Genomic DNA, 17,551 nt, shown 5'->3' with positions numbered 1-17,551 from the left:
AAAACAAAATCTGTTCTACATGTCTTCCTACAGTCTTTGAAACCCCCTAAAATCGTAACACATTTAGAAATAAAATAATTATATTGACATTTTATATCAGGGATTGAGAAACTTTTTAAATAAATATTTTAGGCTTTGCACACCTTTCTGTGTAGTAACTATTCAACTGTGCTGACATAGCATGAAAGCAACCATAGATATTAAGTAAGCAAATGGGAATGACTATGTTAGAATAAAATTTAATTTACAAAACAGGAAGCAGGCCAGATTTGGCCTGAGGACTGCAGTTGTCCAAGCTCTGTTGTATACTACTCTTCTTTAACTATATTAATGGGGTTATTATATAAATTAAAGTTGAACTAAATTAAAACAACAAATGCGTCAGTATATGAAGTCTATAGTAGTAAGAAGTTTACATTTACCGAGAGGTTTATGTTTACTGAAAAGTTATATTTACTGATATCAAATGAAGTAAAGTAAAACAAATTAAAACTCAAACAGAATTGATAAAACCATTAACAGAAGTTTTACATTTACTTATCAACTAAAATGTGAACTTCAATGTGAACAACAGATAATCCATAATCTTTTTTAAGCTAATAACTTTCATCCTTTGGCCCAATTAAAGTGTATGCATCTGGTAGCTAAGTTGACATAATTTCTTTTTCACTATCTTTCTCAATTTTTTAATGAAACTGAGACTTACTTTTTAAGCCTATTCTTTTTCTGAAATTTATTATGCTTATAACTATTTAGCTGGGTGCTTTTGTTCTCCTTTAGAGCTTTATTTTTTTGTTTTGTTTTGTTTCTTTGGTCATGATTAAAATTTCCTTAAACATTTAAAGGAATCAGAATTAAGAAATGCTTACATATTATTTCATAAACCATTACCAACTTGAAATACTAACAAATAAGAAAATGAAACAGCAAAAGTAGAAAGAAACAAAGTGCTCAATTAATCTACAAACCCTATAATCAGGCCAGAAAAATCTCAAATTGAAAATTTAAGAGACACTTTTAACAGTATGAAATTCAAAATAACTCTGATATTGAACTCTAAATCAGTATTTTATTTTATAGCTCAGCTAAATTCTCCAACACTTTGGAACATTAACTTTGAACAAGCCCAAAGTTAATGACATAGCAAGTGGTTCAGTGGCCTGTACATACTAAATATTCGATGTTATTGAGTGAAATGCTGAGAAATCACTCTATTCATGGAAAGTTACTCTCTCTAAAAGAATAAAATATCTTTTGCAAACTAGTATCTAAAGTTTATTCTTCCTATTCAATTTTTCAGCTTGGAGAGAATGACTGATAGCACAGAAATGACAAAATTTTTCCTTTCAACCATCTCAACTAGTTTTTTTCTTTTTCACTACTTGCCAGTGGCAATTAGCCTAAAAAAAGATCTTTTTAGTGATAGGTAGCCAGGATGAATAAAGGAATTTAACTTTCAAATAATTTTATGAAATTTCTGTAAAGGATTTAGAATAATTGCTTTTAAAAAAAAACGTGTAATGTATTTGAAAAAGAAACCACTAGATAAATCGTTTAAGTAAAATTCTAACTCTGAAAGAAAAATCTCTTACGATCTTTGTTCTCTGAACATTTCAAAATCAAATATAAAAACCTGATATCCTAAATACATCATCTGTTCATGCACTAAAGATTCCATGCTTTAGCAAAACTTAAATTTTTATTGTAGTGCAACTACTTATATCCTCATTTATAGAATTATTTCAGCACAGTAAGCATCAAGCACACAATGAACACTGTTAAGTATTGCTTAAGAAAAAATAAAGATGGATACGATAAAAGTAGAAACATTTTTAATCTACTTTCAAGCTATTACTCTTGGTACAGCTAAACAGAGGCCAAATTTAAAAGCATCACTGAAGAACATAATTGTGTATACAGAAATATACTGCAGAATATAATTTTTTTCCCAAAACTAGTATTCATTTGTGATAAAGTACTTACTCTAAAAGAGGTGGAAGTATTTCACAATTCAAAACAAAATCTCTGCATTCAGCATTGTCACCAGCAATATTGCCAAGTGCCCAAACAGCCTTAGAAAAATGAGAAAGAGATATCCTGTTACAACAATATCTTAAATAAGATGCTTTCTCTTACAAATAAGATTTTAGTACAGAATGAACAAAGTAATAGCTTCCAAGATGTTTAAAAAAACAAAACATTCTAGATGGACAGTAAGAAAAGTTTAAAAGTGCCATTTACTAATATTTTTAGTCAAACTCAAGGATTGGGCATTAAACAATTTTTTCATTACATACTAGTGAAATGTTTATTCTGTTCAACAAAGAGACTGTCTACTCCAAATCTACATGGGTTCAGATAAGATATATTAATTTAGTGAATTATTTAATTACTTATACTAGAGGTTTGCTCTTATGCCAAGGAATCCACTCACTGAGAAGGGACTGATTTATAAAAAAAGGGAAGGAGACACAAAACACAGAAAAGTAAGGTAAAGCTAATATAAGAATTGGCTTGGGATTGATCTTTGAAAATAAGTTTAGAATTAGTCCAGGTTCATCATAATTTTTTTAAATAATTGGAAATAAAGATTCACTTATTAAACTTCAATTAAATGATAAATTCTACAAATACAAATCATCATTTCATTATATTCTTATTCAAATTTTTCAAGTAAGTACACAAGTAGACATAAGTTACGTTTTTCAATTGACAAAGTTTTAACATTTAAAACATGAGTTAATATTTTTAACATCAACTGTAGACCTAAGTTTATTTTCTATTTTTTATTTTTTTTTTAACGTTTATTTATTTTTGAGACAGAGACAGCATGAATGGGGGAGGGTCAGAGAGGGAGGGAGACACAGAATCTGAAACAGGCTCCAGGCTCTGAGCGGTCAGCACAGAGCCCGACGCGGGGCTCGAACTCATGGACCGCGAGATCATGACCTGAGCCGAAGTCGGATGCTTAACCGACTGAGCCACCCGGGCACCCCTATTTTCTATTTTTTTAAGAAAAACCTTCTATAAGGGGCACTGGGTGGCTCAATCGGTTAAGTGTCCAACTCTTGATCTTGGCTCAGGTCATGATCTCATGGCTCATGAGTTCAACCCCTGCGTTGGGGCTCTGTGTTGGCATTGCAGAGCCTGCTTGGGATTCTCTCTCTCTCCCTCTCCCTCTAACCCTCCCCATCTGTCTCACTCTGAAAATAAATAAAATAAACTTAAAAAAAAAAAAAGAAAGATCTTTTATGAGATAGGTGCTTTAACCAAGTAAGCCATATATAGCTACCTTAAGAAAACTCTTTTAAATTAATGATATTTTTCACCCTGTGGAATCGATATCCTATTGGTGGGGAAATCAATACATATAACTTTTTTGGAGGTCAACTTTGAAATATGTAATAAGAACTTAAAATTTTTTCTTTTACCATAATTAAGTCATTTTTCCTAATGAAATAATCAAGAGACGGATAAAGATTGATATATAATGTTCCTCACATATCAGTAACATTAATAAGCTAGAAATAACACGATGTATAATATAACTGAGGGATAGATAACAAATTATGGTATATATCTGACTAGATAATGAGTAATCAATAAATCTTCTTAGAAGAATAATTAATGTCATTAGAAAAGGCTCCTAATATCAATGCTATGTGGGGGGAAAACCCCATATACTGTATATATAAAACTAAACAGATGAATGGACAACAGATAAATTTGCCATAAAAACAGTTCAAAACAAAAATACCACATTTTATTTTCTTTTGTTGGTACAAATCATATGTGATTAAAATTTCCCTCTTACAACAACTATGAGAATTTATTTATGTTTATTTTAAAACAGTTCTATTAAAAATAATGCGATATTTAAAAAACAACAACAACAACAACAAAATAACCTATGGACAAGCAAAGAATAAGGAGTCAGACCAGCCCAGGTTTAAAACTTGGTTCAGCCATTCACTGTGACTTTGGGTAAATTACTAACTTTCTGGGTCTCAGTATGCTCTGTTATACATGGGAACAGTAATTTTTGATAGTTGAGATCATACTTACAGAGAACCCAGGATTATGCCTGAGACAGTGCATTCTACTTTCATTCTAATTTGACACCAAATAGAAATTACTGTGTTTTAAGAAATGAAACGCACATGCAACTCTCAAGAAAACATGAAAATCTAGTAAACATAACCATTCATATTAGAAACATATACCTGTTCTTGCACATCTTCATGTTCTGAATTAAGAAGTTTGATAAAAATTGGAACAGCTCCAGTTTCAATCACTACCTTGGTATGCAGAAAAGTTCCTGATGCTATATTAGTTAATGCCCATGCAGCTTCAAACTAAGGAAAAATAGAAGTAGAATAAGTGAGAGCACCAAAGAAATGTCAAAAAGAAAGGAAAGAGGGAGAGTAAAGACTTAGCTGAACAACCTGGAAGACTGATTTACAACTAGTAAAATTAATCAGATTTCATAAATAAAAATTCTTAATTTTAAAAAAGGACTCAATCTGGGGCGCCTGGGTAGCTCAGTCGGTTGAGCGTTCAACTTAGGCTCAGGTCATGATCTCAAGGTTTGTGAGTCTGTGCCCCACAGCAGGCTCTGTGCTGACAGCTCAGAGCCTATTTCAGATCCTCTGTCATCCTTTCTGCCCCTCCCCTGCTCTCTCTCTCAAAACTAAATAATAAAAACATTAAAAAAAAAAAGACTCAATCTGGAAAAATAAGAACTGAAAAAAATATAATGAAAATGTATAAAATCATGAACAATAAATGAACACATCTGAAATTATAATTCACAAAACTAATGTTGAGTATTAAAGAGTCAGGTATTCTAACAGAAGCAATGCTCTTTTGGACAAACCTAACTTTTTATAATTAGTAAATTATATTGATTAGTTCTTTTTTTTTTTTTTTTTCAAAAAAAAAAACTTAATCACATAAAAATATTTTAAGAGGTAAAAGAGCTTATACTATAATGTTACAACCCTAATTAGCTAAGGGTCAAAAAAATTTACCCATTAATATTTTAATTTGAGGTTTTCTAAAACAAAAAATTTATTAAAGGTTGACAGCTACAAAATTTTTATTAAATTAACAATGATTTTATATACTTTTTCCAAAATTGTTTAACAGTACAAACGTTCCTAGGAGAAACCAGCATTGCAAACATGACCAGGGCCAGACAGGTGGCACCACCTCTCCCTTTATTCCTGAATGCTTAAATATATTCAGTACTGTAGAACTTACTTTCACTAGAAACTTTAATCACATGTTATTTCTGGAAAGAATTAAGAAAGAAAACTTTAGAACTCACTTGTAAAGTACAATTTTCATTTCTTTCAAGAAATTTCACAAATCTCTGTACAACTCCTGGTTTCTGTATAACCTGATCAATTGGTGGATTAGGTTCTAAAAATTAAAAAGAATTAAGTTATTACATGACACAAAAAGACAATAATCTGGTCCCAGTGTCAATTAACAGGACGCACAAAATAACTTTCCTAGGTTTCACTGACCAAGTTTAAAAGCCTCAGGTATATGTAATTGAAGTAAATAAATGTTCTCCTAATTGCAATGTTTACTGCAAAGCAAATTCTTTTACATTGACCACAGTAAGACAAATCCTAAAATATTTCCTATACAAATATTTAATTTTGTAAGTTGAAGGCTATTTCAAAGGTCACCTTCACAACATGGAGTATTTCAGTCTAACATTCGAAACACCAACTGAAAGATAATGTTCCCTCTAATTCTTTATAAGCATACTCCACTTTCCAGGGATGTCCCCTTCCCTGTCAACCATTGTCTAATGCTTTCCAGTCAAGTTATATTCCATTTTGTCAGAGTATAATCCATTATTTACAGAAATGCTACTGAACTATTAGTATTCTTCATAAATTTTCATGAAATGCAGAGGACTTTTGAGAACCACAAAATCTCTAGGAAATTTTCAAACAAAGATACGCAAAAATAAAACCAAGATATTTTAGCGATTGGCAATCTAAGTACCAAAAAGTCTTTCTTCTCCCTTGGTTTCAACAAAAAGTATATTCTTATGGTTCCCCAGCAACTTCTCGGTTAGTGTTCCTTATTTATCAGTCAGTATAGCATAAGACTCTTGAGCTCCAGGTTTTGAGTGAGTTCAAGCGCCATGCTGGGTGTGGTGCCTACTTAAAAAAAAAATTAATTAATTAACTTTATTATAAAAAATAGATATTTTTTAAAAAGTTTTTTATTTTGAGAGAGAAAAGAGAGAGCGTGTGTGTGCACAAGCAGGGGAGGGGAAGACAGAGAAGGAGAGAGAGAGAATCCCAAGCAGGCTCTGCGCTATCACTGTGTAGCCTGACATAGGGCTTAAACTCACTAACTGTGAGATCATGACATGAGCCAAAATCAAGAGTTGGACACTTACTCGACTGAGCCATCCAGGGACCCCCTCCAAAAATATATCTTATATAAAAGTACATTTTAAAGAAAAATTAAGATGTACAAAGAAGAGTGCCTTAAAAAAAAATCCAATAAATAAAACTCTAGTGCAGAATCTTGTAATATCAAATAAGCATACTGAAATGGGTGATGGGTTAAGGAGAGCACTTGTTATGATGAGCACTGGAGGTTATATGTAAGCAATGAATTACTAAATTCTACTTCTGCAACCAATATACACTATATGTTAACTAACTAGAATTTAAATAAAAATTTGGAGGGAAAAAAAAGTGACATCAATTTTAAATCGTGTCATTACAAGTTCAGTTCATTATCCATTAGCATTAGCAAATTTTAAAGCTTATTTTATCATGTTGATCTAGGAAAAGTAATGACCCATAGCCTTCTTTTATTCAATGATTAAATTTTCTGGTTTTATAAGATAAATGTGCTAAATTAAATTGCTTATTAAAAATCAATTCGTAAAATAATAATTCTTGCCTTTAGAAAGCAGCTTTCTAAATTTCTGTGTTGCTGTAAGCTGTTGATCAGCGTTATTAGAAAAAATCATCTGAACCATATCTGTGGTGATAACTTCTTCCTAAAACACAGAAAATATAATTTATCATTTACATATTTTATATGAATAATATTTGTTGTATCCACTACCTCCAAAATATTATTGAAGTATAATCTGAAATATATTTTTGTAATATCTACCTCTGGAATAGGTACAGTGGAACTGATATCTGGATCCTGGATTGGACTTTCTAGCATAGATTCATCATTTCTGGGCAAAGAGACATTTCTGCGTTTGAACAGCTGTAATAAAGAACAAACACTTTATACATAAAACACTGAATTCCCATACAATTATATTTTTCATTTAAGTGTACAAAACAAACTAATAATCTTATCATTTAAAATTCCAAATATTTTAGGTGTTTCTCAATCACTATGCCATGAAGACCTTAATAATCTTTGAGAAGTTAAACTTTCCAAGCTAGGTTAGCCTCTATCCTGCAGATTGCTCTAAGTCATTCTTAATTTCAGATCTTTTACCAATGGCGGGTCCCTTCAGTGCAGTACACATTTATGTTTTATAGTACTTGTAAAAGCACATATGCTCACACTAGTGTATGAGATGTCTAAAAATTTTTCAAAAATTTTTCCAAGAAATCTTTTTAAAAAAATTTTTTTTTCAACGTTTATTTATTTTTGGGACAGAGAGAGACAGAGCATGAACGGGGGAGGGGCAGAGAGAGAGGGAGACACAGAATCTGAAACAGGCTCCAGGCTCTGAACCATCAGCCCAGAGCCCGACGCGGGGCTCAAACTCGCGGACCGCGAGATCGTGACCTGGCTGAAGTCGGACGCTTAACCGACTGCGCCACCCAGGCGCCCCATCCAAGAAATCTTAATAAAAAAGCAAATTAGTTACCTGAGAAAAATAATGTGGCATATTAACACACTTAGTATATCAGATTAATAAGGAATAGAGAACAACTCTCAGGAAAGATGGCCCTATCCTCATTATTTCAGAAGTGAAAAAAAAAAATAAAGAAAAAAAAGATAAGAGAAATAAAGCATAGAGAAGTCACTGAGTAGGATGTATAGATACATTTCCTATATCAAAATAGAGAGGAAAATTTCTGGTATCATATTCTTTTTGATAGCTAAATAATTACCACTCTTCTTCAGCCAGTATAGTTCTTTCTAATCATTCACTCAACAGATTTTTTTAAATTTTTTTTTGAGTTCCTACTATAATATAGTTAGGACTGTGCTAGATAATACAGATAGGGAGATGACAAATCATATTTATAAAACAGGGTCTTTCTCTACTTTCTTCATTGCTAGCCCTTTCTGCACATTAGTTTTAATTTACGCATGTGAAGACTATACCCTCTTAATTACTTATAAATATTTCTAAACTTAAGTATAACTTGGAATGAAAAGCATTGAGAGGCACTCTTTCTAATGATGTTTCTATTCCTTATGTCACATATACAAAGTTCAGAACAGAGAAGTCTTAGAGATCTAGCTGGCTAATGAGACTACAGAAGGAACAGTATGATCAGCATAGGAAGATGACTACAATTAACTTAAAAGCAAGAACTGTGAAAACCACAAAGCAACAAATGAATACAATTTTTTGGGGGGAAGAATTTTACAATGACAAACAGAAGTGATCTAAACAGGCTTAAGGGTAAAAAATCCTTAGCACTGGGATAAAATATAATTAACAGAAAAGTTTTATCAATAGAACAGAAAAGCTGTTCCTCTCAATGATTAAAAATAGTACAGGTTTCTGATTCATGAATTACTCCTGGAGTCTAACAAATTAAAGGATAGGCTTATATTCAATTTCTTAAAACACTTTTTCATTTAAAATTATCTAAAAATAAGCAATAATAACGCAACTTCTAAAATCTATACAGTTTTGTGATAAACAGAATTAAATATTTTGAAACACCTACCTGTTCTTCCCTTTTTTGTTTTCGAAGCTGTATTCCTTCTTCTTCTCTTCGTCTGCGCATCTCTTGGGGGTTTAGGGCTTTGTTCTTATAACTTTTCATTCTATAGTTATCTTTCCCTGGACTAGCCATGGCATCTTAAGGTTAGGAGAGAAGAAAACAGATACTTGTAACTCTCAAAACAACATGAAATGTTTACTCTAGGGAAACTAAGTTCATGCTTACTGCTTAAATAGAATTACAAAATCCATTCTAAAGATCATGTACAAAGAATACATTCCCTCATTCCCATAACAAAATTGGACCAAAAGGACCAAATATTTTAAGGACTAAACTATCAAACAAATAATAGATTTTGGTCTAAACACAGATAAAGTCATTACCCTAACTTCACTGGTTTTAAGACGCACTCCACAAAGCCTGCTGTTTTAACCTTTCTGAAGTAGGAAACGTCTTACATTCACTGTCAGCCAGGAAATTATCAATCATGAAATAGTTGGGTAAAAAACTTCTAGGGGTGCCTGAGTGGCTCAGTCGGTTAAGCAGTTGACTCTTGATTTTGGCTCAGCTCATGATGTCATGGTTTGTGAGATGGAGCCCCACATCAGGCTCTGCGCTGAAGGGCAAAGCCTGGTTGGAATTCTCTCTCTCTCTTTCTCTCTCTCTCTCAAAATAAGTAAATAATAATAATTGTTTTAAAAAAACTGTTTATTTTTTAATGTTTATTTATTTTGAGAGTGAGAGTGTGTGCATGCACAAGCAGGGGAGGAGCAGAGAGAGAGGGAAACACAGAATCCAAAGCAGGTTCCAGGCTCTCAGCTGTCAGCGGAGAGCTAGACGTGGGGCTCGAACCCATGAACCGTAAGATCATACCTTGAGCCACAGTTGGATCCTTAACCAACTGAACCACCCAGGCGGCTCCAACGACATTTAAAAAAAAAAAAAGAATTGAAAAAAAAAACCTCCTAAGTTATGCTACCAACAAGATCAAGAAATGGCCAGAATGAAATACCTTATTTTCAAGGGAACATGGTATTAGGCTTCAGTAAGCACAGGTCAAATATTTTGGGGGGTCTGGCTTCTTTTATTTACTTAAAGTGCTGCCTTCAGAACTAAGACTGGGGGCGCCTGGTGGCTCAGTTGGTGGCTCTGCCTCTCCCCTGTTCATGCTCTGTCTCCCCCCGAAAATAAAATAAAATGTTAAAAAAAATTAAAAAAAAAAAACAAACTAAGGCTGCATGGGTCATGACTTCAGTCATGACTACAATACTAGTTTGCAGTACTATGGTATAATTAGTTCTTTTTAAATGCTGAAATACTTATATATTTTTAAGTAGTTTTATTATAAATGTATTTAAAAACATTAACATTTATATAAACATTTTCTTACAAATGCACTTACAGTATTTTATGTAACATGTTACATTTAAAATAATATAATAATTTTACTTTCAGAAACCAAAGAGAATATTGTGATCAATTAACACTATGAAGTGAACAGAAGAAAAAGAAGGTTGGCATTTATCTGCTATCTCTGATGTCAAAGGCAGACTAATGAAGTAGCAAATTATACTGTAATTAGTAGAGTAGCTGAAACATGTGCATTGAATCCCGTGAAAGCCCAGAAGACCAAGCAGCTAACTGTGCCTCAGGGAGCTCTGAAAATCTTCACAGTTATCTTAAAGGAAGAGCAAGAATTTGCCAGGAAAGAGGATGAAAAGAGAAAGGGAAGGAACAAGCATTTCAAGCAGAGGGAATACATGCAAAGGCACAGTTCTTGCAGAAAACTGGCATAATCACAAAACAGTAAGAAATTAAGTGTGCCTAAACAAGATTCATGGGAGAAAAGGCAGGAGATAAAGCTAGAAATGTAACTAAGAACACCTATGGTTCCTGCAATGAGGTTGAGAAATTTGGATTTGATCCTAAGGAACAGAATTAAAGAAATTAAAGAGAAGATTGTTTTGAACTTTGATGATGAAGACCAGAACTAAATTAATAGTTACACTGGAAATGTAGAAGACTGTTGATTCCAGAAACATTGCAGAAATTGATTCAAAAAGAATAAGAGACCAAATAAATATAAGAAATATGAGGTGAATAAGAAAAAGGAGTTTAGGAAACCCAATGGTTTTCAGCTTGAGCTATTTCAGTACAATGACAAAATAAGCCAAGACAGGGAATACAGATGGTGTATCAGAGGGATGGTTTTGTCTGATTGCTAGCTTGTTTTTGAGATGAAAACAATGAACTGTTTTCTTTTTAAAGTTACATACAGTAAAACAAGCACTCCTTTGGTATAAAGTTCTATGAATTTGACAAATGCACAGCATAAAACCATCACAATCAAGATACAAACAGCTCCATGACCCCTAAAAAACTTTGTCATGCTGGGGTGTCTGGGTGGCTCAGTCAGTTGAGCATCCGACTTTGGCTCTGGTCATGATCTCACAGTTCGGTTCGTGGGTTTGAGCCCCAGGTCAGGCTCTGTGCTGACAGCTCAGACCCTGGAGCCTGCTTCAGATTCTGTGTCTCCTTCTCTCTCTGCCCCTCCCCCCCCCCGAAGTAAACAGACATTAAAAAACATTTTTTTTTTAAATAAAAAATAAAAAACTTCCTCATGCTGCTCCAATTAGCCCCTCCTCCACCCTTAATACCTGGCAATCACTGACTTGTTCTCTATCTCCACAGTTCTGACTTTTCCTGAATTTCACAGTAAGTGGAATAAAAACAGTGTATAGTCTTGAATTGGCTTCTTTCATTTAGCATAGTGTAGCTATGAGATCCATATTGTTGGCATATATCAATAATTCATTCCTTATTGTTGAGTAGTATTCAATTGCATGCTTCTATCACAGTTGCTCGATTCATTAGTTGAAGGACATTTAGGTTGTTTCTAATTTAGTACAATTATGAATAAATGTTATAAATATTCATGTACAGGTTTTTGTGTAAATATGTTTTCATTTCTCTCAGGTAAATATTTAGAAGTAGGACTGATGGATAACATGGTAAGTTTATGCCTCCCATTTTATAAGAAACTGCCAAACAGCAAAGTATTGTACCATTTTGTACTCTCATCAGCAATGTGTAAGAGTTCCTGTTGCTCTTTGTTCTGCTACAGTTGGTACTGCCAGAATTTTGTTGTTGTTAATTGTAGCCATTCTAATACATGTATAGTAACTTTCATTTTAAATGTGTTCAATTTATAATACTTAGGACACATACAGGAGATTTAGACCTATAGATGGTTAAAAATATGGGCCAAACCTCAGGAAGAATCCTAATTGATAATCCAAGATCATGTAGAGCTATAAAAGAAAGGTGACCAAGGATTGAAATCTTGAGGATGTTTATCTCTTAGTGGGAAAAGGAACAAAGGACCAAAAAGAAATAGGTCAGAGAAATAAGAGAACCAGAAGAAAGAGGAAAAAGAAGAGAATTCAAAAGACAAGGTTGTATTTAATTTATAGTAGCACTGAAAACAGACCACTTGATTTATTCATTCTTTGATTCATCCAGCAAATCTAAGTGCCTACAATAAGCCAGGTGCCACACAAGGCATCAGATTTGATAATTAGGTCACTGGTAAAGACAGTGAGAGAAATTTCATTAGTGGTGGAGCTAAAAGTAGAATGGAATAGGCTGAGCACTTCAGAATGATTTGAAAGATACTTTGTGCCTCTGAACTTAACACATGTACATCATAGCAATTAAGGTATATTTATACTCGACCAAAATCCTTCTTTAAAATAATTAATGAATTGATTTCAACAATACTGTGTGGACCTACAAATACTTATCATTAGAAACAGCTCAATCTAACTTAATTAATAAAAACAGTGTGCAGCAGTATTCCCTAAGTATTTCAGATATAAACATTCTGGCTCATTAATAAGAGCTTTGGCTCTGAGATGAGAAAAAGATGAGTTCACTACAGAACAAATTGGACTTCAACATCAGTTGTTGACTTATGCTCAATAAATATAAAATATTTTAGCAAAATGAAATGTTCATAGTAATAAGCCTCTTAATGTTTATCACCTACACATTAGGCTTTTCGAGGCCATCGGCCTCTAATCTTTTTTTGATCACATATCCTTACGCATGCAAAATATGTTTGTGCAGGGGCGCATGAGTGCCTCAGTCAGTTACACATCAAACTCTTGATTTGGGCTCAGGTCATGATCTCACACTTCATGAGATCAAGCCCCACAACACATCAGGCTAAGAGTGCAGAGCGTGCTTGGGATTCTCTCTCCCTCTCCCCCTTTCCCACTTGTGCTCTTCCCTCTAAATAAATAAATAAATAAATAAATAAATAAATAAATAAATAAATTTGTGTATTCATCCTCAATGTTTTTTTATTTATATACAAGTATTACTAGCCTAATAATCTCTCCCATTACAAAATTCACAAATAGAAAAAATTTTTATAGAATAGTTTTAAAAGGTAAAGAAACAAGTTCTAGCATTTTCTCCCCACATCTACTTCAGTTACCTTGTGCCTCTCCAGCCTACACACTGGACACTACTTCTAATTAATCATTAATCTAGGTGCCCACATTAAAATCTTTAATATAAATGTTAACCAAATAAAATCTACCCCCAACAACTCATGTATCATTTGTTCCTTTTTCTGGTACTAACTATTTAACACCTGCATCCTCATTGCAATTGCTTTAAAGGAGACATATAGTCCAAGAACAATCTCTAAAGGTACCTCACCAGAGAGGATTGTTCCCTTTTATGTAAAATAACTCTAAAGACTACTTCAAAGGTTACCATCTCATACAAGTTATTTTAAATATAAGAAATGCCATTCAGATACTTTGAGACTGCAGAACAGAGATTCTTTCTCTCTCTCTCTCTCTTCTCCCAGTTATAAGCTTATTTTTCACTCAGCTTTTTGTAAAACTGTTTTGAGGTTGGGCAAGTAATTGCATTTTGAACTTCTTCTAATATATATTAACGGAATTTCTTGTGCCCCTAAAGCCTCCATTTCTACGGGTCTGGATGCGTATTAGTAAAAATATAAGGCTGGTACAAAGGGGTAAGTGTTCCGACTACAGCCCCTATAACCAAACAAGCAGTACTTAAAGAGCTAAAGGATAAGGCTGTTTCTTGTTTACCAAAAAAGAAAATCGCTTACTGAGTGCTGTAATTAAGAGACATCAAGTCAGACGTAAAATGCTTTTAAAAGCCTAAGAGTAAATGCCGATGTCATATTCTTTTGAAGTATCACTATCTCGTTGCACACCTTTCGAATCCTTCGCCTCTCATGCATTACCGAGGAAACACTTGTTAAATTTTCATCTTGGAACGGAGCTATTAGAAGCATCTATCCCACCCAGTCCCGCGTCGACATCCAGGTGGAGGAGGGAAGCTGGCGGACCGCGAGCGTGCGACAAGTAGGCCCCCGGGGCCACCCGTGCGGTATTCTGGACACTGTGGAACTTCTAATAAGCTGCCGGACCCACACAGACGCTAAGTCCCAGGACTGAAGGGCAACATTTGACCAGACCGTGTACCTCCGAGAACGGAGCTACCAAGGCACGGTGAAGCGGCACCGGGCAGGATGAGCTCGGCCGTTTAAGGCTCCTTCCGAGGGCCAGCCCGGCTGGCTGCGAGGATCTGTAATCCCCCCGCACCGTCGCGTCAGCAAGGAAAAGGTCCGGCTGCCACGCCCCCGCCACCAATGTGTCCCTTAGGGAACCCTGCAAAAAACCCTGGCAGAATGGCCTGGTCCTCAAACCTTCGCAAGGAAAGGGCTAAATACAGTGACCCCTGGAACCAGCAACCTCCAAAGGGACCAAACCCAAGCTTCACCCAAACTGGCCTGTAACACTCCCACTTACCCATTAATGTGGCACGATCCGCTGCACTAACTTCCCAGTCCCCGGTTGCGGCGTCCGCTGCAGGTAACAGTGGGGTCGCCACTCCGCCCCTAGCGTCGAGCGTAGCGACAAGGTTCGCAGCTCAAAATGGCGGCTACCTGCGCCCCTTCCCCGAGACCCCGAGACTCGGCTCCCAGAAGCCCTTGCAAGCGGCGACCGCGGCGGCCGTGGTGGCGGCGGCTGCACCGACCGGCAGAGGGGCGGAGAGAAGCGAGCGCAGAGCTCCACCCACCGAAGGAGGAGCCGGTACCTGCGCTGACTCCGGGATTTCAATCGGGCGCGGTAGCTGTGGCAGCAATGAGTTCTACTGCCCTAAGTCTTCTATGGGAGCTCTCATTCATTCACTCATTCGTTCTTTTGGTTTGTTTGTTCAGTCACTCATCCTACAAGATCGTATTGATGGAGAGCCTAATCTGTGCTAGGCACTGTTTTAGATATTGGAGCTGAAATAGTGTGCACTCTGGAAAAATTCCAACCTCGTGGAGATTTACTGAGGCTCTCCTTAAGCTTCATTAAACCTCTTCCTATGTCCTGCTGGTTTGTTTCAAGCTTTTCAATTTGCCATTTATTTAAAATTTGGATTCTATAATATCTGTGGATTTTTGACCAAAAAATAGTCATTGATACATGAATAATTCCAAATAAAGAACTCTAAATTACTATAACACACATAAGCTTTGTAATCCACTCTGGAGTTCAACAAACAGTATTGAAAAGATCTGTTTCCAGAAGTGATGCTGGGCACAGAGTATAGTAGATAACACATGATAGCTGCCCTGAAGAAGATCCTGTTTTCTATCTCTTGTTCTTTTTGTTTTCTTTTCTGAGAATTTCGTGGTTACCTTTTGGCTCTCTATTGAGATAGATAGATAGATAGATAGATAGATAGATAGATAGATACATACATACATACATACATACATACATAGATTCTGCTATTGTGTTTTTAATCCCAAGAGCTATTTCCTTTTTGATTCAGGGATTAAATATCTTTTTTTTGTCTCTCTGAAGATATTAATTGTAGTTTCCTTTAAGTATGTTTTTCCTCCTTCATTTGTTGTCTCTGTTTCTTCAGAGTTTTGTTTTTTCCTTTTTCATCATTTGGTTTTCAACTTTACTGCTACAGGCTGTACTCTAATGCCTAGTGATCCTTGAGTATCCATTGATATTTAAGAATGAGACACTAAAGAAAACTATTGTAAATTTGTATAACAGCCCATTGTCTGCTTGCCAATTGTCCTCCCTACAGAGTAATAACCTGGGATATTGGCTGTTTCATTGAAGGACTTTCCTTATCTGTAGGTCTTATCTTTTGGACCAATGATATTCCCAGGAGAAGAATTTTTTAATCTCCTGACTGGAAGACACATATCAGACATCAGAATGTGTTGGGGGAAATGGCTAGGAGCCTCGTAATTCAGTATTTAGCTTTCACTCTTCCCCACTTACAGTCCAACACCTTGACTTCTCCCCGCCCCCCTCCACTTAGCTGTGCATTTCTGACATTATAACCTTGCTGGTTCATTTTCTTCATAAAACCAAACCTGTAGCCTTCTGTCTTGGACGGAAAGATCAGTCACTTGGCAACCTAGTGTTGGAGGAAATCTGGAGATGGTTCTAACTGCTCTTTATTCAGACTTTTCAGCAAAATGTTTCTCTTTTCAGGCCAGTTTTAATATGGTTTTCAGATGTGTCAGGTCTTTAATTTCTGAACATTTCCTGAGTTCTGGTGTATGAAGTGACTTGTTTTTGTTGACTTCTCTTCTTATCCAAGTTAGTTTCTACTCATCTATCCTTTTCCTAGCTTTCAAATTTTGTTAAAATCTCATCAGCATTTATTTTTGTTTTTAGTCTTCTGTCATTTTAGTAGATTTCGAGAGGCAGGGAATATAAATGTACATGTCCAATCTGCCATATTTAACTACAAAACCCTAAATATACTGTACATCATCAGGTTTTGCCACTCTCCTATGTAAATATTAAAATAGTTTTCTCCAAGAGCCTACATGATTTGGCCCCTGTCTACAACTCTGACCTTATATAGTAACCACTCTTCCTTCGAGAACATTCTGCTCAAGTCACAAAATGTTCTTTTTGCTCCAATCTTAGAGCCTTTGCTCTAATTATTTTCTTTGCCTGGAATGCTCTTCGTCCTGTTGGTGCAAAGTTTATCACAACACTCACCTTCTCAGAGAGACCTTTTCTAACTACATTAGTCCTCTCTATAAATAACTCAGTTTTATTTCTTCATAGCACCTATCATGATCAGTTCGTTTCCTTGTTTATTTTCTGCCTCACTAGCATGTAAGCTTCAAAGGGTGTTCATTTTGTATATTTTGAAGACTTCTGCAGCCCCAGTTCCAAGCAAAATGCCTTTCGAATAGACACTCGCTATATATTTATTGAATGAAATGAAAACTGAACCCTAAAAATAAGGTGTGTGTGATCTTGTAACCTTGAGTCACGAACTCATCTTAGTTATCCTCCATCTGTGGAGCATAGTTTGGATTTTGGAACGTAGTAGGATTATAAGCCCTTTATCGATACACAGCGGTAGTCAGGCCCTAGGTTATAATGGATTCGTGAAATGTCCTAGGACCCGTCGTACGAATTCATTCTGAAAATTCTCAGAGCCTCGAGTGCCTCTTAGTAAATTAAGAGTCCGAACCAGGGAAAGAGGATGCAAAAAGACTACAACTCCCAGAAAACACTACAACCCAGCCTGGCATGGAGCGG

The 17,551-nt window shown here is 35.3% G+C and overlaps 1 protein-coding gene across 3 annotated transcripts in view; it reads right to left on the bottom strand.

Annotated features, from left to right (window-relative positions):
• The window catches only part of KPNA5 (karyopherin subunit alpha 5), a 55,523-nt gene extending 40,388 nt beyond the window's left edge, over window positions 1–15,135 (bottom strand). The window contains exons 1-7 of one of the 3 annotated variants that reach the window (XR_007152485.1): window positions 14,777–15,135; window positions 8,922–9,055; window positions 7,162–7,263; window positions 6,943–7,042; window positions 5,330–5,424; window positions 4,224–4,355; window positions 1,984–2,072 (exon numbers count right to left, since the gene is read on the bottom strand). Coding sequence is in view for 2 of the 3 variants with exons in the window: in XM_047860604.1 (XP_047716560.1) it covers window positions 1,984–2,072; window positions 4,224–4,355; window positions 5,330–5,424; window positions 6,943–7,042; window positions 7,162–7,263; window positions 8,922–9,055; window positions 14,777–14,780 (656 nt within the window). In the remaining variant the exon portion in view is untranslated. Of the gene's footprint in view, window positions 1–1,983; window positions 2,073–4,223; window positions 4,356–5,329; window positions 5,425–6,942; window positions 7,043–7,161; window positions 7,264–8,921; window positions 9,056–14,070; window positions 14,142–14,776 lie in introns of those variants that run through there. The other 2 variants (XM_047860604.1, XM_047860605.1) reach the window with 2 other exon arrangements.
• Between the last annotated feature and the right edge of the window lie 2,416 nt (window positions 15,136–17,551).

The sequence above is a fragment of the Prionailurus viverrinus genome, chromosome B2 (assembly GCF_022837055.1).
Source record: "Prionailurus viverrinus isolate Anna chromosome B2, UM_Priviv_1.0, whole genome shotgun sequence".
NCBI lineage: Eukaryota > Metazoa > Chordata > Mammalia > Carnivora > Felidae > Prionailurus > Prionailurus viverrinus.
Note: the sequence above shows the minus strand (reverse complement) of the source record. Positions and strands in the feature narration are given on the sequence as shown.